General features: G+C 38.3%; 1 protein-coding gene across 2 annotated transcripts; it reads left to right on the top strand.

Moving 5' to 3' along the window:
• The first annotated feature begins 33 nt into the window (after positions 1–33).
• On the top strand, positions 34–24,907 carry PPIG (peptidylprolyl isomerase G). 2 transcript variants are annotated; one of them, XM_042874420.1, is made up of 13 exons: positions 34–144; positions 8,035–8,114; positions 8,222–8,296; positions 10,571–10,678; positions 11,160–11,204; positions 13,018–13,105; positions 14,594–14,623; positions 14,712–14,851; positions 20,338–20,542; positions 21,533–21,700; positions 22,775–22,859; positions 23,180–23,316; positions 23,640–24,907. In XM_042874420.1, exons 2-13 carry the CDS (start codon positions 8,054–8,056, stop codon positions 24,748–24,750), a joined length of 2,253 nt encoding a protein of 750 aa, XP_042730354.1. In that variant the 5' UTR covers positions 34–144; positions 8,035–8,053; the 3' UTR covers positions 24,751–24,907. The 2 variants fall into 2 exon arrangements, with proteins under 2 accessions (XP_042730354.1, XP_042730353.1); XM_042874419.1 differs by lacking the exon at positions 34–144 and adding an exon at positions 736–754.
• The last annotated feature ends 527 nt before the right edge of the window (positions 24,908–25,434 follow it).

A 25,434-nucleotide genomic window follows, 5' to 3' on the forward strand; every position in this document is an offset into this window, starting at 1 on the left:
CTGCTTCCGCGCCCCGCTCCGCCGCGCCGCCCCCGGGGTCGTCCCCTCCCGCCCTCTCCTTCCACTGACGCAGTCCGTGCCGCACCAGCTCTAACATGGCGGCGAGGCGCTAAGGAGCGCGGGGCGACGCGGGCCGCAAGCGGGGTGAGTGCCGGCACCGCCATGTGGCCGGGGGAGGGCCGCGGTCCGGGCGGCCGCCGAGAGCTCGGGGCCGGGGACGGAGGTTGCGGGGCCCGAGCCCCGTCACCGAGGGGGCAGGAGCCGAGCGCCTCCCCGGCCCGCCGGGGGCACCGCGGGGTCCCTCTCGTCGGGTGCCGCGGCTCGTCGTGCGGGGCGGCGGCTGTGAGGGGAGGGCCGGGGGCACTCCGCGTGAGGGCGGCCTCCGGGGGGAACGTGGGGCCCGGGGAGCCGCGAGCGGGCCGGGGCGGGAGGCAGCGGCCGGGGCCTGGTGAAAGCTGCGGCCGGCGGTGGGGGCCGCTGCGGAACGTGCTGCCCGCGGCCTGGGTGCTGCTCGGCGCTGGCCTCGGAGTTTGAATGAAGCCTTCCTCCTCCGCCAGAAGGCGAAGTGAGCGGCTGCCTGCGTGCCACATGTTCTCCTTCCTCCGCAGGCCTCTTCCTGGGATCCGGAGCCTGGAGGAGCTGCCGTGGCGGCAGGAGGGTCCCCGACTCCCTCTCGGGGCTTTCTTAAAGCTCTTGACGGGTGTTTGTGGGAAATGCGTGTTAGACCCGTCACACTTATGGCCATGACCAGGCCGTTAGTACTGCATCTGTACGGTTATTCTTGAAATCCTATGGAGGCTTTGGAGGAGGGAGGCTTAGGAGAAAAAGCAATGGTGTATGGAAATAGGCTGAAATTTCTGTTATCTTGCCTTACAGTTCGCTCAGATATGTGTCTTCCATAGGCCTGATAGGATGTCACTTTGGTAGCTACTCAGTCTTAGACTTAAGTTCATAATGTTTTAGTAAGAGAGAATATCCAGTTTTTCATGTTTTTGTTCCATATTACCTGCAGGAAAAGTTGTTCTTTGGGTGGAGATAGATAATGGGTTTGGTTGTTTTTTCTTTTTTTTTTTTTTTTTCTTCATTTTGTTTCACAGTAATGCACTGGGAATGGTATGAGTCACATTTTTAGGTGCCACCATGTTAAGTAAATGATCAAAATATGACAGCTAGACATACTTTATGAAATAGTATTTTATTTACATTTGAAGAACGTGTATTTTTGATTTATCATGTTGGTTTTTTTTTTTTAATTACTTTTAATGTTTTGAAAAAAGTATGGCTCTAGCGTATGAGGTAGTTTTGAAGGGGGGCGTACAAAATAATAAAGGATGCTTGGAGAGCATCCTTTGGGGCTATATGTTTTAATAAAAGCATTTCTTACAGTCCTTTTTTGTGAAACAAGTTTTGTTTAAGAGTTAGCCAGTTGATCATCCAGCTGTTAATTTTTTTTTTTAATTGGTTTTAGGACTTCAGAAAATCAGTGAGTTATGAGGGAGTTGGCAGTTAAGTGTATGTGCTGCAGTGGAGGATGTTACTGTAGTGCAGCATGGTGTTTTCACTGCCACTTCAGTCCTCTGTGCCACGTGCGCTCCCATACAAGAGCCACTTTCCATTTGGAAGCAGCCAGGTGCACATCCAGCTGTCTTCTAATGGAGGAAGGATTTGGTTAGAGGTTGGGGTGGGGCTGGGAAGGGATGTAGAACTAAAGTAGTTGAGAGAGGAGGAGAATGAGATCATAAAACGAGCTTTTTGGGGGGTTATGGTTGGCAAATATGTCAGCATTAAAAACTGTGTGTCCAGCTGTTACACAGTTTAGCCTTATTCTGGTCTTCATTAGCTAGGACAGGAGTCTGTTTTGGTGATTCCAGCAGGTGTCTGACTTGTTTAAAAGGTACAGTGTAATCAGCACTTTTTCTCTTTTACACAATACTGAAGCTTGTGATTTCTTAGGATTTTTTTAGTTCTACAATTCTTGTTTGTTAGTTAATGGCTTCTTCTGGACCTAATGCAGCTCCACTTTTCAGTTCTGAAAGGTAGGATTGAAGTAGTCATGCTCTTCACTGCTTCTGGGAGTGCTGTGAACAACTAAAGGCATTTAGTTGTGCACAGACCTGGGAAAACACGTCTGTTTTTTTGCAACTCTGATAGCAGACAAGAAAAAGAAAAGAAAAAAGGAAAAAAAAACCCAAACTTGTCTGGGTAAATCAGATGATAGAAAAGTGTGACTTAATCTCAGCAGCAAAGTTTTTCCTTGGTGTCAACAAAAGGGCATAGGTATTTTATGTATTTTTCATTTTAGGTTTCTCTTTATTACGACACTAAAAGGAAGGGCATGATCTTGTGAGAACTTGTATCCCTGTTCAGATGGTTTTAGGAGAATGTTATCAGCTTCTCAGCCTAATCTTGTGTTCTTCTGTTCTTCCAACTGTGATGTTACATTTAGGTGTGCATGCCTTGTGTACTTCAATACAAAAAGCTCAATTTTATGTTAACTGCAAAAAATCTTACAAAAAGTTATGTAAATGAGTTCTGCTGTGCAGTAGTGTAGGAGTACATTCTGTGTATTTATTCAGGACCAATCTGAACATGATATCTAAGAGGATAGCAGGCTCCTGGCAGGCAATGGCTGATCTAGTCAGGTACCTCTTCCCTTGATTTCATTTTTTAGGATGAAAAATACATAATCAGTTCAAAAGACACTTTCAGCATTATTTGAGATAGAGAAATTCCACAGACCTTTGTAAAATATTTTTTTTTCTACAAAACATTTTTTTTAAGTCCATGTGATTGCCAAATGGCATCCAAAATCTGGAATGTGATGAAGTGTAGTGCCTTTAAAAAATCTGTTGGCAAAACAGTCCTGTGCTGCTCATTAGTAAAATGAAAGCAAATTAATTTCTTTAGTTGTCATTGCTGCTATTTGGGAGGTTCTGGTGTTTGGGAACACAGCAAGGGAATTATTGGGATTGGGCCTGTTGGATTTTTGTTCTTGCTTTCAATATCATCCTACAGAGCTGGAAGTTCATAATGGCACTAGGATAACTAGTACTAGGATAACATGTCTCATTTAGCAATCATACATTCATTTGTAGTTTAATCTGTATAAAACAAACATACCACTCTCAGGCTGTGGCTGCACTGTCATATTAAGTTGCTATGTGCCACTGCCAGAGTCTTTTCTTGAAAGGAGGCAGAGGAAGGTGTAGTTTTCACGTGCTTAAGGAGACCCACTATACCAGGGCTGGCCACGCTGTTGTGTGAGCCCTCCATTCTGGGGTTCAGTCCACGTGGCTTTAAGTGGTTGTGGAACAGCGCTAGCGAATGTGATGCATACTTTGTGTCACTTGGTGTACTTGTGTTCTCTACACTCAAAATATTACTTTAAAATATTTCTGCAGATTCTGGATGGCTATCTTTGCAATATAAATCAGTGTGGATTTGTGTTCGTGCATGTGAAGATGACCTGAAACAAAATGCCAGAAATGTGGATTTATGTGCTTTATTTTTCATTTGGGCATCGAATGAAGACCGCTGCCAAAGATAGCTGTAAATTGATGCGAGGAACTAATATGAAGACAAAGTCAAGGAGAAATTAGAAGTAGGGGAGAGTAGATATGAGTAGGTGATGATAGAGAATGAAATGAGAGGACATAGTAATATTTTTTTCCTACTAAATACGTTTTTGCTCCAAACCCGCTGTGCTCTTTGCAGGGCTGGAACAAACTGGCAGTCCGGTGAGCTATGTGCTGTGGGTACAGGTGAAGGGTTTATTTTCCTCAGAGTTGGGAAATAGTCCTATACTGCTGCTTGCCGTCAGCTTTCGTGAGATGCGTGATGCGTGGATATTTCAGTTGATGTGTATCTGTGAGAGCACGCTTCAGTCTAACCCATTTTGACTAATGCATTTCAACTGAAAGGAGCTCTGTTATATTAAGCAGTATTATTACTAATCCTTGCTAGCACAAGTAATTTTGACTGGAAAAAAAAGTTCGGCAGGATGTGTTTTTTTGGCATATCAACTAGCAGGAGTGACAATCCCTGGCAGAAATGCTTGTGAACAGTCTGTGAGGGTTATCTTTTTCATTGGTGTGGCTCATTTTGGAAGGGAATGGCTGTCTGCAGCCTGGCCGGGAGCTGGCCATCTTTATCCAACAAATACTTGAGTGAAATAACGAGTAATGCAGGTGTGAAGGGATGCGAATCCTGAAAGACACAACTGGGGATGCACTAGTTATAGGTGCAGCTGTTCCGGAAAAACATTTTTTGTTGTATTTCTTTCATTTCTGAAAATGAGATTAACAGTTCAGCATAGAGTGCTTTAATATTCATTGACAAATGGGCTGTTTTAGGCATACTGAAGGTGGTTGTTTTTTGTTTGTTTGTTTTGCGTTGTTTCTTCTCTTAGTAAGAAGCTCCTCTAGCAGGAGATGGATGAAAATGCTTGAGTGATGTGGTCATTTCAGAATAGTACTTGGATTGTTGTATCCTTTAGTACATAGTTTTGGAAGGAATAAGAAAGCTGACTTGTAAGTAAAATTGCCCTTCTCCATAGCATATTTCTGTATGTAGGTACAGTGGGTGCCTTTTGGATTGACTTTAGAATCAAGTTCCCTTCAAATTTTATCATGTATTGTGAGCTAATAGCGTCTGCATTGTAACTGAAATTAAATTTAAGGAGAAAAATATGCAAGTCATGTAAGCCCTGTTGTTACCAACACAGGTTGTAAGTGTTTATAGTATTGAGCTTTACATGTCATTTTCTCTTTTCTATTCTTAATATTCTCAGATTTCTCTGCTGGTTCTGAAATCACTCTGTGTACTTGCTTTTAATACAGACAAGTTTTGAGTGAACATTGTGAAGTTGTAAAGTGACTGTATTTATTATTAAATACTACATGAATCATCTGTGATTCAGTATTACTGTCCTCAGTGAGATGTGTCTGAAGTGCTGGTTATAGTAAAGGTACTTAAGTGTATTGGAAAGCAAATACTCTCTTGAGGTAAGGTATTATAAGGTAAATGTTGCTGACATTTTAGCCTGGTTGAAGAGGGCTGTAGCTAAGTTTATATAGCCTGTCAGCTCTCTCTTTTGCTTGTACATCTAGCTCCCTGCCTACCTCAGCCTTTCCAGTAGGTTTTCTTTCTGTTTTCCAAATCTTTTTAAAGATAAGGCAATTCTGGATAGCTCAGGAGAGTCAATTGCTGCACAAAAAACATACCTTTTAGTGTTCTCTCCAAGAGGCATTTGCAGCATCTACTCAAGGGAAGGTATGCTTATTTGGTGTGTTGTGTGTCCAGTCAACATGCCTGTCCTGAGCACTTGCCATCTAGTACCACGTGCAGCCAGTATTTATTGGAGAAGTGATACTGTTACAGGACTTGTTAAAGCAGTTTGTGGGGTTTTTTTTTTGCTAAAGTACTGTATATAAATGTTCGTGTAGACACCTTTATTTCTCAAGCAGATTACCTGTAAAGCAGGGTTGAATCCCTCCTCACCCAACCCACTGAAGGCCAAAATGCTTCAAGTTTGGGTACAATTAGTCAGTTGCTGCACTGCTGGATCTTAGGTGTCTCGGTTCATTTCAGCCCGTCAGTTTGATCACCAAACAATATGTATTGTAGCATTTGTTCTGAGAGGCTTTCTGCAAAAAAAAAAAAAAAAAAAAAAAAAAGTCTTCTCTTCCTCTCCTGTGTGCCTGTGTAGCACATTGTGCTCTTGGCAGTGTGTGAGTTGATGGGCAGCTTGTCCTCTTGCCTGCCTTATCTGCATCCCCTGCGTGGGTCCAGCCGCCTGTGACCCGGCAGCATCCAAGTCCCTGGCTCTGTGCACTTTCTCTGATTCTCTGGCTGGCTACAAAAGTTGCGTTAATAGTAATAGAGGCGATACAGCAAACAGTTCAGCAAGAAGAACAAGCAGGATGAGGCAGGGCTGCTACTGCTTTTGGTGAATCTTTGGCTTGTGTGAATTAACTTGTTAGACAGCTAAATGTGTGTCTGCTGAAGTTCTGCATGTTTGCACAGTCTAGCTGTGAGGAATCTAGCTTAAAAAGTCTAGCTAAGAATCACGTGGATGATAAATTATTGAGTGGTGTTGCATGTAAATCCTTCCTGTGTTGCTCTTGTGATTTTTTTGCTGTGTAATCTTGGCAAGATGCTGAGAGTGATGCTCAGCACAAGGAGAGCGAATGCAGACTAACATGGTTCTAGAGTCTGTAGCCTTTCCTTCATAAACTGAAGTGACAGATGGCAACAGTTGTATATTTTGAGGCTGTTCTGTGGCACAGATATGGGTGAAGCTTTAGGAAAGGTGTTTGAGTAGTGTTTTCTGGCAATTAAAAAAAATTAATTATGGATTATATTTCAACTTCTGGAGAAAGTATTCCAGTCTTGTGGATCTTCTTGTTATCGTTGTTTTTTTCCTCTCTGAATTCAGAGAGGATGCAGCCTCAGAGAAGTTGTATGATTGTATGTGATGCTGGAAGACTGTGGTTGCATACAAAACTAAGTTACTGCTCATTGCACAAAAACAAGGAGATTTATGTGCTTAAAGGTGTAAGACCTTGTTGCATTAAAAGTATCAAGATAAACAGATAAGCAATGACACAAAAAGAAAAGAAATGATACGAAGCCAGAATTGCTTCATTTGGCAGTAATTTTGGAAGATCTACATCTTTTTTTATGGTGTGGAATGGTTTTGATCCTGGTTAGAGCAGCTCTTGACACTCCAATGGCAGGAATCCTGGAAATATGCCTAAAAACAAGCTTTAATCCTCCACGTGTTCTAGTTTTGATCATTGTAACCTAACTTCTGCTCTTTGACCAGTTCCTCCTTTGTGCTGAAGTCCTGGTATTTCTGAAAGCATGCCCACCTGGCTTGCTCAATTGTTATGAGGAGCTCAGAGAAAATCCTTCATGTTACTTTGCTTGCTACATAATATCCAAGTTTGACACAATAACACATGCAATCAGGGCAGCCTGTCACCACCACGGTCAGGAAGTCCATCAGTTCACCTCTGGTCTGTACTTCCCACTGAGGAGTGGGAAGTTGCTCATGGGAAAGGTGTGCTAATCAGGCTGCAGGTGTCACAGCGATGGGTCTAAAGCCATTGCTGTAGTTTGCCATGGGAGAAAATGTGCTGTGTAAGTAGTGAAGCAGGCTGTATGGCTGTTTATTTTGCGAGAGCAGATGGATGCTTCTCTCAGCATGGACGGGGAGTGAAAACAAAATAAGAGATTAGCAGCAAGACTGTTCATTTTACACTGTCACAAAATGATGGATTCAACTACAGCTGTTGAAGTTCATCATTTCTGGGCTGTCCACCTCACTGTGCTCCTCATCGTTACAAGCACAGTGTACTTTCTTGTGTTGCTGTAGTTCGTGGTTGAGGTGTGTTAAAGGAATCTTAGTTTAACTGGCCATAGTTGCGAACTGCAGCCACCAGTATATTCTTGAGGAAAAGAAGCTGCCACAAGGCTTGTCCCCCTGACCAGAAGGTGGGTGGCCACCTCAGCCACTGATGCTGAGCCAAGTGAATTGCAAAAATGAGTCTGTTTAAACAACTGAAAGGCAGTTGCAAAAAGTTGTTTGACACAGCTGTCTGGTCTCAAAGCTGACTTTGTTTTCCTCTGGCAATATTTTACCTTGAAGATCCAAGAATTCTAGGAGCAGACAACTTAAGTGATTACCCATCTGGAAAGCAAGCAAAGCTTTGTTATCCCCACACCATACAGTATCTTTTGTGTTTGTAATTCCTCACCTGAAATACGTCACTGAAGTTTAGATTTGATAATGTTGCAGCAGGAATGACCAGAATTACTCACTGGCTCCACAAAACATGAAAATGGCTTAAAATACTTAAGTAGCTCTTTCTTAACCTTTAGAAATACTGGTTTTGCTACCTGTTTCTAAGTTTCTATTTTTATCTTTTCTGCAGTTCTTGTTGTCTGTATAAAATCTTCCACATTGTAGAACTTGAACATAGATTCACTACACAGAGGGATAAATTCAATTTTACTTTTTATTATTTACAGTATTAAAATTTTCGAAGCCATGGGAGTAAAGGTCCAGAGACCTCGTTGCTTTTTCGACATAGCCATCAACAATGTACCTGGTAAGAAAATGACAACAGTCAATTCAATAATGGGATATTCCTGTAAAATGTTTAAGAATAATACAAATACTAGTTAACTTCATAACAAATATGCCTTTTTCTCCTAGCTGGAAGAGTGGTCTTTGAACTATTTTCAGATGTGTGTCCAAAGACATGTGAGAATTTTCGCTGCCTTTGCACAGGTTTGTAGATCTTAATATTATTTATAATTTCAAATGTAATACCACGTTTGCTAATTCAACATCTGTGTTAACGTTTTCCGACATGCTGAGGTGTAAAACTAAGTACATCAAACACTAGTTCTTGATATCTCTGGAGATTTAGCAAAATTCTCATATATATCTGCTGCAGAATCAAAGCAGTTGTAGTTTTTGGCTTAAGATGTTGCAGAGAGCATGTACTAATCAACTTTAAATGCTGGCACGGTAAGCTGATTTTCTTTTACTAGCACAGATACTACTGTTCACATTGTATAACATCATCCATCTTAAAAGGTAGCCAATAAGAGGTCAGGCATGGAGGATTACCCTTCGGTTTTACTATACTTGTGTATGTTTGAAGGCTGTTGCTGGTATGCATTAATATTTTGCTTCACAAAGTAGTTTTGTTGGATGCTGGTGATTTCCAGTCCTAGTGAAATTCAAGTTATTTGTTGAAGAAATTATTTAAGAAGATTCTTTCCTAGAAGCATTTCCAAGTAGAATTATTTCTCAGTGCTCTGCCTGTTGTGGTTGGAAATGCTCACAGCTTTGCAGAACTTGAATATTATCACAGGAATGATTCTGTGAATACCTAAATCCATGTTTAATGTTGTCAGCATTTTCCACCTGCTTTTCTTTCAGTTTGTTGTCTTTCAAGTCAGTGCTTCACAGCTATTAATACTGAATCACTTAGTACTAATACGGTCTGAATCAGGTGTGAGCGCATAGTTGCGTTCATGTCAAGTTAGCTTTGTGCAGCATTCATGAGCATTATCTCATCTAGGGATTCTGGTTCAGAATTGGGTTATCAAAAATTGCTAACCAATTTGAACTTTAAAGTGATTCTTCTTATTCAACGGTAATGTGTTTTCATGTGTCCATGGCATTCTTTATTTTCTGTCAAATGTCCAAAAGTCAGATTTACTGCACAAGGTGTTATTCTCTGAAAACTGATTTAGATTTTTCACTTGAAGTCTTTGAACAGCACTTCAGGTCAGAAACGTAGCTCCTTGTTTAGTTTAAAATAAAACCAGATTTAAAATCAGGGGCTGAAATACTATGCTGCTTTTAAATATTTAAGAATGGTGAAGAAAGTATTTTGGAGAAGTATTTATGATATTGATCGTAAACATTTTAAATTTTAATTTTATTTATGCTTGCCTTTTTTCTGGTGGTTTTGAAAAAGACATGCTATCTTCTTGAAAAATGGGTCAGCACCTGTTTTTACTGGCACGTCTGTTAGGTGTATGACAGGCCAGCACAGTACACAGCCACACATTTATCAAAGTTCCTATCAGAAGTGTTTATTGTAACTAGTCAGATCCATGTGGAGGCATCAGGTAAGTTCAGTGGCAACTTCCAGTTTCACAGCTCGGAATGAGATTGCGGGAAGATACAGTCTAGTGGTCTGGGAGCAGTGAAAGGAAGAATCCTTTATCTTTCAGGATGGTCCCTGCTCCTTACTCTTATGCTTTACTGTTACCTTGACGTTGGCTTTGATATTCACAAGGCCCCCACCATGAGCCATTCATTTGGCTGTCTCAGCAGAGACCTTATTTATTTGAAGGTGGGAGCAAAAGTAGATAGTGTTTTGCTGAGGCAGAGGACTTGCTTAGGAGTCTGAAGAGCATTAGAACTGATTTAGGGGAGGAGACTGGGAGTTGGAATCATGAGTTGGGAAGGTAACAAATTCCTTTAAAATAATTTCTCGTTCCCTCCTCATCTCTTTTTTTTTTTTTTTTTTTTTTCCCATTTTATTTTTTGTCTATGAGCTTTTATGCTACATTAGTCCTGTAACCACAGATCTGAGTATCTCATTTGCTTCTGAGCAAGGATGGTTGTGTTAATCTCGCTGTTTAATTTCTGTCAATCTATATAGGAGTCTTCTTAGCAGTAACAGTAATATATTGTATCCTTACATGTTTAAGCCTCTCCAGGTAGGTGGCATTCTGCATTATCTGTGTGAGCTCTAATTTAATTCTCTGTGAATTCATTGTGCTATGACTGTATGTGATGCTGGGCTGGCAAAAAAAAAAAGCTGTTATTATGTTGTATGCTAATGTAAGTAAGGATTTCTTTTAGTATAACTGTAGAAATAAAAAGTAGTTTCTGCATTGCTTTCTTACTGGCATTACAAGTATGTATCCACAAATTAATTTTTCGGAGCTTTGTAGATAGCTTTGATTAAGCATTTAAATGGAGATTGTACAGATACAAAGAGTCATTTTGTTTTTTGTTCCCCTTCCTCTCCTTTAGGTGAAAAGGGTACAGGAAAATCCACCCAAAAGCCATTGCATTACAAAAGTTGTCTATTTCACAGGGTAGTGAAAGATTTTATGATCCAAGGCGGTGACTTCAGTGAAGGTATGATGAGAATCTTTCAAGAAAAATTTAATGCTTATGCAGTAGAATGTTTTGGGAGTCCTACGTAGCATCATCAATTTACATTAATTATGCAATTTAACTGCTTTTTTAACTACTTGTGGCATAAGAAACTTTGTGTAAACTTGTGTAACAAAATGACATAAATTTATATGCATGTATTCTGCTCTGTGACTTCATGTCTCAGAGCATTAAGTACTTAATTGCAAGTTACAAATATGAAGATAAAATATCTGCTGCTGAGAAGAAAAAAGGCAGCATATAACAGAATATGTAGGAAAACTTCAGTTTTTCTCCAAGTTTGCTTCTGCTTAATGGTACTATGAAGATATCTTGATCTTTGCGTATCTTGAAGAATAACGTTAGTGACTTGAACACAGCTATATTTTGCATTATGAAGCATCTTTCACTGATGCAACTTTTTACACTATTATAGGTTTTAATTCATGTTTTTTCTTTCAAGGAAATGGCAGGGGAGGAGAATCCATTTATGGTGGCTTCTTTGAAGGTGAGAATTGTATCAGTCTGCTCTATTTTGTTGATACTGTAAGCAGTTACCTATACATTCTATACAATTGCTTTCATATGTCAGCTTTACCAGATTCGCAGTTCTAGAAAAATTTTTCAGCACAGTTTCTGAACATATCTTCTGCTTCAGTAGCTGGCTAAAAGTTGGGGATTTCCTTTCTTCCAGTCAGAAGGAGAAAACTTGACTCTATTATGCCTTTCCTGCAAATCTTACCTTTGTGAGACAGTATAAAACCCTGCTTTTCTGAACCAAGAGGAATTAAGTATGAGGAAGCCATCCATTTTCTCACAGCACTGGTTCTCCTTCAATCATTGATGCATAAGAATTTTTCTCTCCAGTGTGCCTCTCAGACTGTGTTTGTCAGGAGTGTACTGGAGCAACTCTGTTTCTGGGAGCAGTTTTGTATTACACCTAAGCCTACATGATGGCTAGCCACCACTGGCAGGGCAGGTTATCCTTCCTGCCACTTTTAATGTTGGACCTGGTCTGAGCTTGCAGCAAGGCATCAAAAGAATGATTCACTGTAGAGGCTGGCTGCAATTTTGTATCAGACATTGTGTTGAATGAACAGTTTGCAATTGCCAGAAGGAGGAGGTCATACCTTGCGTTGGCCCTCATTTGGATCAAACTGCAAACTGACTGCATGCTAGAATGTCTGAAAACTGTTAAAGCAAAAAATGTACTTGTTTCCCTATTGGTGAGTGGATTTCATTTCATAGATAGGCAAGAATGAGAGCCAGAAAAAGTGAGAGAGGTGGGAGAAGAGGACTTCTACTTTCTGGCAGTTGCAAGGTGTCTTTTCAACCTGGTCACAGTGTAAAATTGAATCTCTAGAAAGTATTGCTTGTTTGTGTGGCATCCTTAACCAGCTCACTGTAGGATTAGATACTCAGTGCCACACAATACTGCAGTTATATAGGTGACCATATAGACTAAGTGGGACTGTCCCTGTTACTGGCTGTTATGCTGTATGATGGGAAACCATAACCTTACAGATTACATACTTTTCTTTTTTGTTAATGTTGGCTCCTGCCCTTTGTATTTAAGGAGTGCTGAGCAAACTTCATCTGTGTAGTTTGGATCCCCAAGCAACTGTTAGGCTGTTTTGTGGTAGGAGGAAGATAGGCTGCTTTCTTACAGGTGTCTTAAGTGAGGAATGGTAATTACTTCATATAATTTCATTGAATTTAATCTAAACTGTCGAAGTGATGTGCTTATTAGAAGTAAAAGCTTCACTCAAGTGTAATTTATTTTCTTAATGACTGGCTTATTAAGATCATTTGTGTAGATGACAGAGAAACAGAACCATTTTGTTATTGCTATCAAACTGACTATCCTTGTGTACTACGCAATACAAAATAAAATACTTTCTGGAAGAAACAGGATTTCTTAATAGTGCTTTGCAACTGAAAACCTTCTTTTTTTTACTCCAAAGATGTAGTGACCAGCATGTGATGAATAAAAAGAACTCATTACTTTCAGTTGTTGCTCTATTAATGTTGGTAGCAAGAAAAATAAAACAAATCTCTTATAAGAAAATTCTGTTTTCCATTTTTAGTTTTTCCCAGACTATAAGCTATTAATTGTTACTTCCCTTTCTTAAATTACACTATTTAGAATAAAAAGAATAATGTATATGAAAAAATAGCTTTTGTCTTGTATTGAGTTTTAATGCAACTTTTTACAGATGTGACTAGTAAATTTATTTAACGTGAATGAGTTTACTTAGAGTAGAGCATTCATCTAAGCATATGCAGTATGTATATAAAGTGATTGAAAATGCTTGTTTCAGATGAAAGCTTTGCTGTAAAGCACAACAAAGAATTTCTTCTTTCAATGGCCAACCGAGGAAAGGATACAAATGGTTCACAGTTCTTTATGTAAGTATTGAACTGTTCTGAAATGTGTGATTTGCTGTTTTGTAAGCTGTAGACTATTTTTTGAGTTTGCATGGGAGGTGGTCTACAACATATAAAAGTTGATGCCTCTTTAGGAAGTTACATGGTGTACGGGAACTGCTGAGTCACGGCCTGAACCTCTGATTGATCACCTGAGGCGAGCCATGAGTCAGCCAGAGGAGCACAGGTGAAGGCAATTCAGCTGTGCTGCAGGAAGGGGTGGAGCAAGGCTGCATCCCTCCTAGACCTATTTAAGAGCTGGCTACCAGAGGGGAAGGATCTCTTCTGGAGATCTTCTCTAGTGGTGTTTTGTGGGTGAGCCCAGAATAAGGGCTTTCTCTTTTGTTATCATAGTCTGCCTAACTCTCTTGTTTATTTTGTGATTATAACATCCTAATATTCTTTGATTATATGCATAGAAATAGCCATTTTCCTGCTGAGCTCTTTAGGGAGAGGTTTTATCATTCTGCTGTTCAGTGTTTATTGTCTGTGCAAAAGACCTTTTGGTCCTCTTTTAGTAACTGTCTTCTAACTCAAGCAACAGCATAAGTCTGTTAGTTCCCTGTAGAGCTTTTTCACTTTTTTTCTAGTATATGTTGTCTGGAAAGAAGCAAAAAAGTTCCAGGGGTCCTCTAGCTGAAAGTAACAAAAAAATTTTCTGTCTCAAGATAACTTCTCAATGCAGTCTCATTTATAGCTATATCTAAAGCTTAAAACTCTGAAATGCATCTGCATTACATGCTTCTATAGAAGTAAATACTTGAAATTCATCAGTCTTATCTATGTCTCATTACTATTTTTAATATGGTAAGTTGTGCTTGTGATTTATCATTAAACCGTTATTTTGGAATATTTGGGTGATTGTTACTGTATTTGGCTCAGGTTTTGGGTTGGTTTTTTTGTTTTTGTTTTTTTTTTGTGTTTTTTTTTGCCATGCCTGACATATGTATACCTTAGTAATTCTAATATAGGGGAAGGCTATCAACTGTTCAGTTATCTGTAGGTGTAGAGAGTCAGTTCTACTTCTGATGTCAAATATTCTGTACATACAGGTTTTTTTTCCTTTGCTAATTTATTTTCCTATAAGTTTGTTGTTGCTTTTTTTTTTTTTTTTTTTTTTTCTTCCACTTTTCCTCTTCTGAGGCAGTTGCCTTAATTTTTATTTCTGTTCCTGGTAGTATTCCTGTAATTTAAGAAATACAATTCTTAATACTTTTTTTAATGAGGATGCATCTAAAAATTTATCACAACTTGTTCAATAAGGTGTGGTAAGGGATTGAATAGATAGTTTGTATAAATCATACAATGTTTTTAACTGCATACAAACTTAGAATAACATATATTTGGTTGTATTAAATTTTATTAATTCAGTAACTTTCATCATCTGCATACATGCTTCAAATGCTGTCTGCTTTCCACTAAAATTGATTCCTGTTTTCCTCTTTAAATTACACCTACTGGAAACAACAGAACTACTAAACCTACACCTCACTTAGATGGGTAAGTATCTGTTACTTTCTTATACTTTTTGGGGGATCTGCCTTAAAAATTAAATATTAGAATTCTTACTTTTGCTTAAATTCTTCAGACATCATGTTGTTTTTGGACAAGTCATCTCAGGTCAAGAAGTTGTGAGAGAAATAGAAAACCAGAAAACAGATGCGTCTAGTAAACCATATGCTGAAGTACGCATACTGAGTTGTGGAGAGTTGATTCCAAAATCCAAAGGTATGCTTTAACTGTACATCTAGGTATATGTGAACTGTGCTATTGTATTACTAATTTTCTTCCTGTTGGTAGACACTGAAATAATTAGAGACGTTCTTGATAACGTTGTGGAGGTACAATCAGAAAGGAATTAAGTAACGCTGCAGTACAATTTGTCTCTGAAAAAGCATAGCTGGTTTTGGTGCAGAAGATCTTTTCTCTGCTAGGTCAGCCTTAGTACAAAACTGGTAAGCACTTGTCCTAAAGAAGAGGTTGTGTTAAGTGCAGTAACAGTCTATCTTCAGTAACTGTGTCTTTTTATGAATTGAATTGAAGTTTCAGGTGAGTCTCCAGAGCAGGCATGGAGAGTAGGAAAGCCTGAAGTTTCCCTTTAGCACATATCCTTGTTAAATAGCTATAAACTGTATTCATAAGCTAGAATGGGACAGAATCTCTTTGCTCTGCCATTCCAGAGTTGAACATGGTATTGGAGACTGGATTCTGGTTCTCTTAAAAAATAAGGGTCAATCTAAGATTCTGCTATCACTAGGAAATCTCAGTAAATGAGACTCATGATACATCTTTAGTAGGAATTCTAATAAGGATTGTCATCATTTTTCTTTCTCAGCACCTTCTGCTGATAAGTACTGTGAAGGGTTGCACTAAGGATTTTAAGGCATGAGGCAAGGCTAATTGTATCTTTGGCCTAAAGAAAATGCAAGCATTCAAACTTGAGCTTCTTGGTTGTTTTGTTTTCCTTATAGTAGTTCTCTGGTTACCTGTTGTGGAATCGATGTGTGTTCTGAAGTGATGTTTTAAATCTCTCAGAATTCCAAGTAGTGACTTATGACTTCTTAAAAGCTCTGCAACTTCTTAAATTAACGCATGAGTTGTCCTTTATGTCAGAACATTGTTTTTATATTTTTGGACAAAATACTGCTGTATCAGTTGGAAAATGAAGAGGTATGACTACAAATGTAGTATGGATGGAGCTAGTGGGTGAGATACGCTCTGTCTTGGTTAGCCTAACTTTTTCTTTTCCTTAAGACATTCAAAAAATCTTGAAGTTGAATAGACTAAATGGAAGTCATAGTTTCAATTGCACAGACTTCCAGCTGTTAGAGAGGCTTTTAAAGAATTCATCAAAAGCACAGGGGAAAAAAGTGCATTTTTTTCCTTTAGCTTTTCTGGAGAGATCTGACTGGTCCTACCGGTTTGTCTGCGTGGTTATACCTCTTTGTCTTGGTACTGCTAGGATCCTGGAGGCTCTGCTCCCTGTAGCTGGTCTGGTGTGCCATGGAGAGAGATTGCTGCCAGAGTGATAGAGGAAGGCCCCTCAACTGACCATAAGGCACAGTACTAAATAACTGGGCAGCAGGAGTATTTGGGAATCAGCAAGACTTAGCCCTGCCCTCTGTCTTCGCAGTCTTAGTGCCTGAGTGCAGGGAGGAGTATGGGCATTAATGAGGAGCCTGATGAAGGTGCTACTTTGCAGAATGCTTGTGGTGATTGGAAAATCCCTCTATTGAAAGGCAAAGGCTTTCTGTAGAATCTACAGAGGGAAGTCCACCACTACTGAAAGAACTGGATGGTATGACTGTAATTGTTTGCTAAATGCATAATATGAAGCAACAGAGCCTGGGGTAGCAGAAATTGAAGGAAGTGTTTGCCCTGATACCTGTAAGTATAAGGAAGAAGCTAGATGAAAGCTGCAGTTTTTGGGAGGTGAGTAGCACCATGGAAGATGGTCAATTGAATCATCTAGCTGTGAAAGAAAGTATTTGTAGCACATTACAGCAGTAGCAGGCAAAAATGAACTGATGCTGTGAAACATGAAGAAGTTACCAGAAGAGTTGGCTTTTGGGAATTTGTTATCTAGGGCAAAGGAACAAGGAGATTGACAATAAGGGAAGTATAATGGTGATGAATTTATGTGGGTTATGCTATGATAGCTAAGGGGGCTTAAATTAAGATCTGTTTTATAGGCTTGTCTGATATGCAACATAAAGGAATTGGGCAAGTCTGTATGGAGGGAAAACTGCGCTGATGTTTCTTGAGTTTCTTGGGAAGCCAGGATGGCACTACTAGGAGGAATCACAGTAGAAGCTAGGTGTGTGATTTGGATGTTCTTTGGAAGTTGAGGAAAGATTTTGTGCTATTGTCATGAGTATTGGAATGAAGTATATTATGAAGGAAGCAAACAGAAGCGTTCATAGAAAAGAACTGGATCAGTTTAGGGATGATAAGATCATCACCATTGAGTTAACTTACTGGACACTGTGTGAATTGAGTAATTAAAGATCACAGTTGAATTACAGTATTGCAGAGGCTTAGAACAGAAGCTTTCTCTTGGTATTAGAGGTTGATTGACTAGAAAAGTGGGATGCTTGTGGGCTTTTCCTATTTTTATTATTTGAAGTGTAAAGGTGTGTTAGTGAAACTGAATGAGAAAAACTAAATTATAGAAGAAGAATCTCTTTGGCCAAGTGGTATTTTTAAAAAAATCTTAAAATGTAACGGAAACAAAAAAGCCACAACAAACTTAAAGAAACCTACTGATGTGTCCATGTTTTCTAAGGTCATTAGAGATTAGATGAGCTACTATGGTAACAAAAATGGCTTGCAAGTTGGACAGTATTTGTTAGGAGCTTTTAATGAAGATTTTTCATGGAAAAACAACATTTTTTAGAGGATTCTGCAGACTACGTTGCAGTGTTTGTTTCATGATCTTCACTGATGTTGAAGACATCTCTATAGAATCACTGCTGGTAAACATGTGTCTTCTGCAGTTTAAAAGGATTATGGCTGCCTTCCTCATTCAGCAGAGGACAGTTTTGTAATTTAATTGTTCTATCACTTCAGTTAGCACCTTTATTTTTCCCCGTAAAAATTAGGAATTGGTGATGCAGAGTTATGCAATGAATCATGGATTGTCAATGAAAAACATTTAGAAAGCAGTGATTCTGATAAATCATGTTTGTCTGGACTTCTGTTTTGTCTCCTCTGCTTTTCTTGTCCCTCCGACCCCTAGGTACTCACTTCTTCCATAAGCTCTTTGCATAGCATTGACATGCCTCTTTCTACCAGCTTGTTGCTCTTAACTGTTGTAGCTTCACAGTTTTCTATTTTGTGGACTTATTTATTTTTTTTAAGTGAACTGACCATTGGGTACAAACTGTGTTTTGGTTTTGACAGGTTCAAAATGAAGCTACAGATTGAAGCTGTGAATTATGAGATGAGATTATCTGTTCTGACCTTTGTGCCTGTGACTGTTTCTGGCCAGCTCATTTGTTTGTTTCAGTCCAGGAGTCTGATACTACATGTCTAACTAAGAGTTGCTACACTTCATAACAAACTGAAATGTGGGGAGTGCTAGGTTGTATTGTGCAGTGTGATCATGTAATTCATGAAGTGTGGTGAATATATGTCACAGTGAATGGAGTAGGAAGTAAGGCATCTATTTCAGATGTGACCATAAGCTGAAACCTAATCCTGAAGTTAATGATCTGGAACAGTTGAACTGTAAATAGAAGTCTGTTTCTTTCTCACCTCATGACCTTCATGCTGCAGGAGTGGCTTTGTTTGTTGTTTTGATCTTTAGTTGGCCAGAACCACAGTGGTTCTGTATTCAAAATAGTATTTGCTCGTGGACAGAGTGAGTGAGTTGTCATCAGAGAGTACATAGGTTGCTCCTACGTGGAGGTAGTGCCTCCTATTTATTTTCTGAAATGTGCTGGCTCTCATGTCCATTAGGGACCATAACTGTCTATACAGTTGGCATAGTACATTTCCACTTAATTTTCTACTCAAAAGCGTATCCAGTTACATCCAACATGCAAGAGGCAACGTGAAGTTCCTACAGCACGTGGTTTCTCAAAAAGAACCTACCTGAACCACAACTAGAATCTTGTTTTGGTTGGCCAACTATGGATCTGTCCTTGCTGATTTTATAATGTTAGTCCAAATGAGAATTATTGTTTCCCATGAAAAGTTGGTGGGAAGTGCTAGCCTATTACTACAAATAATGCATAGCAAGGCAGAAATTGATTTACTGTTTTTATTTTTACCAACTGAACAATAGATTTAATGCAGTTTTTGTTGCTTTTGATCATCTCTGAGAAATTGCTGCCTTCCGAGTTGTTGTTCTGGAAAAATGAGGTTAAGTTGTTGTCAAATTGGAGACTTTCTGTACTGCAGTCATGTGATTGATGTTACTGCTGCCTACTGCTGCCTCTCTCAAGTGTCAGTCAACTTGATAATAACTGCAAAGCAGCTGGAGATCCTGATATTGATAATTCCAAAAATCAGTCTGCTGTTCCATGAAATAGCTGCTTGGTTTTTCCAAAGGGCAGTTTCCACATCTACTCTTCATAGAAGGTTCTTTAAGTGAATGTTACTGGTTTTTTTTAATCTTCAGATCTCTATCCTGCTTATGTAGAAACCATTGCTTTTTTTGTGTGTAATTGTTTAATGGTGAAGATTTTTTTTTTTTTTTTTTTTTCAGTTATTCTGACATTGTGTTGTATGGTTAGCGATAGTCTTTGCAATTTATAGGAGCCATGTCAAGTAAGATTTGATACCAATTAAAAAATTTAACTATGATTATACAGAAACACCCAGTGTGCCCTACTGGAGCTTTCAATAGAACTTTTAATTTTGTGGCTAATAGCTTGATAGGAATTTCTTAACGCATTAGAGAGTATCCATGCCGTTTAATTAATTTACCTGAAGTGTGTAGTGGTTAAGTAGATCTGAGTTCCATTACAGGGCATAAAAAGATACGTGCTGTGTTACTTCCTGTTGGACTGCCGTCAGATTGATAATAAATTTCTGATTTACAGCTTCAGTTGATACATGAGAAATGGTGATGTACATAATTGAGGACTAGCCTGCTCTTTAGCGAGGTTCTTTTTCATACCAGATGGTTAGTAAGTGGTTTGTATCTTTGTGTAGGAAAACACTGTGAGCTGCAGGAGTAGGGCTGTTCTCTGAGCAGTTTCACATAGTAGCAAAACTCGTAATCTGAGTCTACCCTCTGTTGGGCTAACTTCAAAGGACTTAGTGTAAAGTATATTTTCTTTTTGTAAACTTGTCTCATTTGTGGTTTGAGCATCTTTTACATGATGTCAGATTACATCGAAAGTCAAATAATTTTATAAATGTTTACAAAACTAATTTTTAAGAATACTGCATATAAAGCTTATGGTACATAAAATGTCATCGCAAAACATACGCAGTTACACTAATTCTTGTCAGCACATATTTAGTGCTTTAGATCTGCTTTATGAAAACACAATATTTTAAATTCCTTATATATTTAGAGACCTGTACTGTATTTTACTTGGGGGAAACAGTCTTTTTACCCAAAACCTTTTGTTAGAGTATTTTGGTGAAGTGCTTTCATGACACAATTATAAGCAGCTTAGGAAATTCCAAGGTAAGTTTGCTTTTCTGTGGTGAATTAAAACTGTCTGATATGTATATGTCTTTATTGTTCTGACTTGAAGCCAAGAAAGAAGACAAGAAAAGGCACAAGTCGTCTTCCTCATCCAGCGACTCGGAAAGTTCAAGTGATTCAGAATCATCTTCTGATTCATCATCGGATTCTGAGAGTGCTTCAGAAGAGAAATCTAAAAAGCGAAAAAAGAAACACAAGAAAAATTCCAAGAAACATAAGAAGGAAAAGAAAAAGAGAAAGAAAAGCAAGAAAAGGTCAGTATTGAGGGTTGTTTTTTGTTTTTTGCTTTCTCTAACATATTCCTGTGCAGTATTGTTTTCCTATCCTGTAACAACACAAAGTACAATTCTGTAACTGGGAAAGTAGATACGTGGAAATTTTGGAGGCTGTTTTCGTATATGACCTTACTTTTTCTGACTTGATGACAAAGTGCAATATCTATGTGCATATGTACTGCAGCTTGTACAGGAATGAAGAAAATACACTGAGAATTTCATATATTGGATTTGAAAAATTGCAGGAATGTTTGGTTTTAAATAAGTCGTGATAATTCTGTAGAGTTCAGTTTCAGTTGTGCCGTGGGATTCCTGTGCTACACAGAAGCGTAAGCAGAACTAAACAAAAAAATTAAATGAATACAGATGAATATATGTACACCATTAGTTCTGATGTGCCCAAAGTTTTGCAGTGTCACTAGAATGTGATACAACTCAAAAAGTTCTTATTTCTGAAAGTGGTGTTTCTAATCTTCTATAATCTGTAGTCAGTGCAGGTCACGTTTTTCCAAACTAATGATAAAGTGTAAGAAACACTCATTTAGGGCCTAAGCTTTCTTTCTGTGTAATTAAGTCTATTTCACAGAATTTTATTGATTATACCAACTACTTGGGAGTTATAATAGTTTTTAGTCTGTTATATATATGAGTGTAAAAATCTGAACTTATCTTTCTTGATATCTATTTATTTTAAAGCTCTGTCTAAATACAAAATAAGTGTTCAGTATTGCATCACTGGACTACGTAAAATAAAAGTACTAGTCAAAAATCTACTGCAATTGCATGTTTCAGAATAAGGATGTAGGAGAAAGTGTTTCTAAAACAGTTCTGTTTGTTCCCCAAGTTTCTGATTTTATCATCTGTATGCTGAATTGAGAGAATTCTGAATTACTGAAATAGATCAAATATTTTTTTTCTCATCCACATAACTTGCCTTAAGCATAAATATTTGTTTATACAAAAATACAGTTCATCTAGTGAAAGTGAGGATGAAAACCCTGAAGCACAGCCGTTATCTACTGTCCGTCCTGAAGAAATTCCTCCAATACCTGAAAACCGGTTCCTAATGAGAAAAAGTCCTCCTAAAGCAGATGAGAAAGAGAAAGAGAGGAAAAGCAGAGAGAAGGAAAGAGAGAGGTAGTATACCTGTTTTGAGTCTGACTAGTCACTGATAGTGGTATGGTTGTAGTGCTGTTTTAAACTACTGAGTTATTTCCCTATTAAACAGCTGAATGTTGTGATCACTTCTGAATCCTTTTTTCAGTTGGCAATGGTTGGTTTTGCTTTTATTTTTTAGAGCAAAAGCTTAATGTTTGAATATGGTTTTTTGGTGAATGAAAAACTTAAAATGACTGATTCAAGAAAAAGCAAATGAAATAGATTGCGGTTTCATTTTGAATTCATTATAGCTGTCCAAGCTGAGTCTATATCTTAATCTGCCCTCAAAAAAGAACTCAGCAGTCCAGTGAAATACTTTCTAGTAATCAAAACTGAAGCTTTCATGAGAAATTTTGGTTGATTAGCTAGCTGATACAGTAATATTGAAAATCTCTATCTGCATAACAGCTATAACTCTCATAATTTCCAATGAAAAGTACACCTAAAAATTAGTTTTTGTTTCCTTCTTAGCTTTCTTTTCCTTCTAATGTCCCTTGAAATGAAATCCTTTTAATATAGAGACTAGGCAAGCTTGTCTTACCTATTTTTAGGTTAGATCTGTTAAATAAACAAATGAATAGGACATGTTCAGGCTTTGTCTCAAGAAGGTTACTTTTTGCCTAAGTGGAAGTTTCATATGGAAAGCTACTAATGTGTAATTACTGAATATGCCCTTAGGAAATTATACAGGTTCCACAAACACTGTTTTATAAAACTTGTGCCATCTCGGGTTTTAAGTTTTACAATTATGCAATGAAGGATTTCATGGTTGCCCATTATTGTAGGTGTTTCTGCCAGGGCTAGAAAGGTTTAAATGCAATTGAATAATTATACTTCACCACTTGAGTTTCTTTTACTTTACAGTAACAGGTTTAATCAGACCTTACGAGTGAGCATCAGCTATTCTCATGAAATGAACTGATAGCGGAGGGTGGCTGTGTATTGTCGCTGCCAGGATACAATAGTGTCACTCAGAGCTGTGTGAGGATATGAAGTTGTCTTTATCTTCTTTCCTTCTTTGATGTTACAAACAATACTGATTTTTATTTTTAGTAATCTATCGAATTCCCAGTCAACATACCAGAGAAGGCTGCTGGTGACCAGATCGGGAAGGAAAATAAAAGGAAGAGGACCAAGGGTAAATATTTGCAATCCCTTCCTCAAAGCAAACAATGCGGTAGCACTCCATTTTCATTAGGATGGTCAATTTTGTAAATTAAAAAAAAAAAAGTGTGCAAATAATCTATGGGTGCATCATAATTGATGTAGGGGCTGCTTTAGCTGAATGATGTCATGTACATTTTTCAGTTAAATGTTAAATTAATAACTTTTCAGTGAATGCATCTGAGTCATGGTAGGTGCTGCGGAGAATCAACCACTGGGGATTAAAACGTTGTTTTGGATTCATGTGCTTTGATAGCTAACTTGCACCTGGTTTTCTTTTCTTTTTCTGTCAAGCGTTACCGGACTCCTTCCAGATCCAGGTCAAGAGATCGATTCCGACGCAGTGAAACTCCTCCACATTGGAGGCAAGAAATGCAAAGAGCTCAAAGAATGAGAGTGTCAAGTGGAGAAAGATGGATAAAAGGAGACAAGTAAGATGATTTCTGTTCGGTGTATGTGCGTTTAAAATATATGCATTTAAATTTTTGTATATATTAGAAGTAATACATATTCTCTTCAATTTTCAGTTATAGTTAATTCCAAGAAAACAAGACACACTGACTTAGTTATCCCATTACTTAATTACCAGGCTTTAATCGTGCTCATTTGTGGTTTCCATAAAAATATAATTATTATTATAAATGATGTAATGTGATTTTAAGCTACAATTGTGAAGCAGCCTCAGTCCTGACTTCATTTTTCATAGTGTAGGAAATTCAAATCATTTTTTAATTTTCCAATTTTTTTTTCCAAGGAGTGAAATAAATGAAATCAGGAAAGATAATCAAAAAAGCCCAGGAAGAGGAAGGGAGAGAAAAACATCAGACCACAGACAAGTTTCTGAAAGTCCAAGCAGAAGAGGGGAAAAAGAGAAGAAAAAAGATCATAAATCCAGCAGTAAAGACAGGGAGACGAGAAGAAATTTGGAAAAAGATGACAAGCATAATAGAAGCAAGACCAAGAAAAGAGGCAAATCTAGAAGCCATAGTAAAAGCAGAGAGAAATCAAGAAGTAAAGAAAGAGACTCCAAACACAGCAGACATGATGAGAAGAGAAGATCAAGAAGCAAAGAGAGGGACCGTGAGAAAGACAGAGAAAAAGAAAAGCACTATGATTCTAGAGGGAGAGATAAAGAAAGAAGTAGGAGTAAAGACAGAAGCAGAAGGGCAGGTTCAAGAAGTAATGAACATGACCATAGGAAGAGTAAAGACAGGGAGAAACATAAATCAAGAAGCAGAGAGCGTGAGCATGCTAGAGGAAAACATAGTTCCAGCAGTAGAACAAGGGAACGAAGCAAAAGCAGAGATAGGGGTAGAAGGGGTAGATCAAGAAGCAGAGACAGAGATCGTAGTCGAAGTAAGGAATATTCAAGGAACAGGGATAGAGAATCAAGAAGAAGACGATCAAGAAGCAGAGAAAGGAGAGGTACACCAGATAGATACAGAGGAAGAGAAAATAGGAGGAGGAGAAACTCGAGGAGCTCAGAGAGAGAGGAAAGTCAGAGCAGAAACAGAGAAAGATACTCAAATAGAGAAAGTAGAAGCTCATATAGGAGGAATGATAGTGAAAGCCAAAGGAAGAGGCATTCAAAAAGCCATGAAAGTAGCAGTCCTGAATCCAGTAAAGGTAAGAAGTCTAGTAGAGATCAAGATAGAAGTCCAGATTCAAAAAAGAGACCAAGTAGCAAAGAGAGAGAATCAAAATCGTACTCACACAGGAGTAATGAAAAGGAAAAGACCAGATCCTCAGCTGAAAAAGAAATTAACCAAAAATCAGAGAGTCAGGACAGAGATCATGCCCCTAGTAAGGATAAGAAATCTGATCGTGAAACAAGTCCTGGAACAGATGATGACAGGCATGGATGAGTGTTTGGACTTAATGTTTCCATCGTCTCAAAGTTTTAGAGACGTTTTGAGGAACGCCTTTTTTTAAGATGTGGACTTCAGTTTGGTCTTTTGATAATCTAAAACCTGGATCATTTGTACTGCTAAAGTTTTAATAAACTTGAAATGAAAAATTCTACGTGTAATACAGTGTGCTGTGTTTTAAATATTTCCTTGTTTTATGCACCCTTGTTTGTTAGCAGCTAAGAAGATACTTTCTGTGCCACATGTATTTTCCACCTGGTGAATTTACAATGGGGCACACAGTGGCTTCTTGTGAAGAACCTTTTTTCACATGTGAAAAAAGCTGTACATATCCTACATGTATTCTTAAACCCAGGATAATTTTGCAAGGGGTTATCATTCCAGTGCTGGTACATTTGTAATTCAGTAGGTACAACCTAGGATTTTATTTTATTTTTTGTGAAGGAGTATGACTGACTTAATTCACTTTGTGATTTATAAAAATTAATTTTTTTCTGTACTTATGTCACTGCCAACAGTAGAATTTATTTGTGTGGTAAGGCAGTCATCTGTGTTTAGGAATTCTTTCTTTGTCCTGTATTTGACTGTAGAAGAATAGGTTTTTTTGGAGTGCTCATCACTTCACTTCTTGTTTTCTCTAACCTCGCTCTTCTTGTTCTATGCTTTCATCTTTGTCTACTG

The sequence above is a fragment of the Lagopus leucura genome, unplaced genomic scaffold (assembly GCF_019238085.1).
Source record: "Lagopus leucura isolate 7727_CA_CO unplaced genomic scaffold, USGS_WTPT01 Super-Scaffold_100012, whole genome shotgun sequence".
NCBI lineage: Eukaryota > Metazoa > Chordata > Aves > Galliformes > Phasianidae > Lagopus > Lagopus leucura.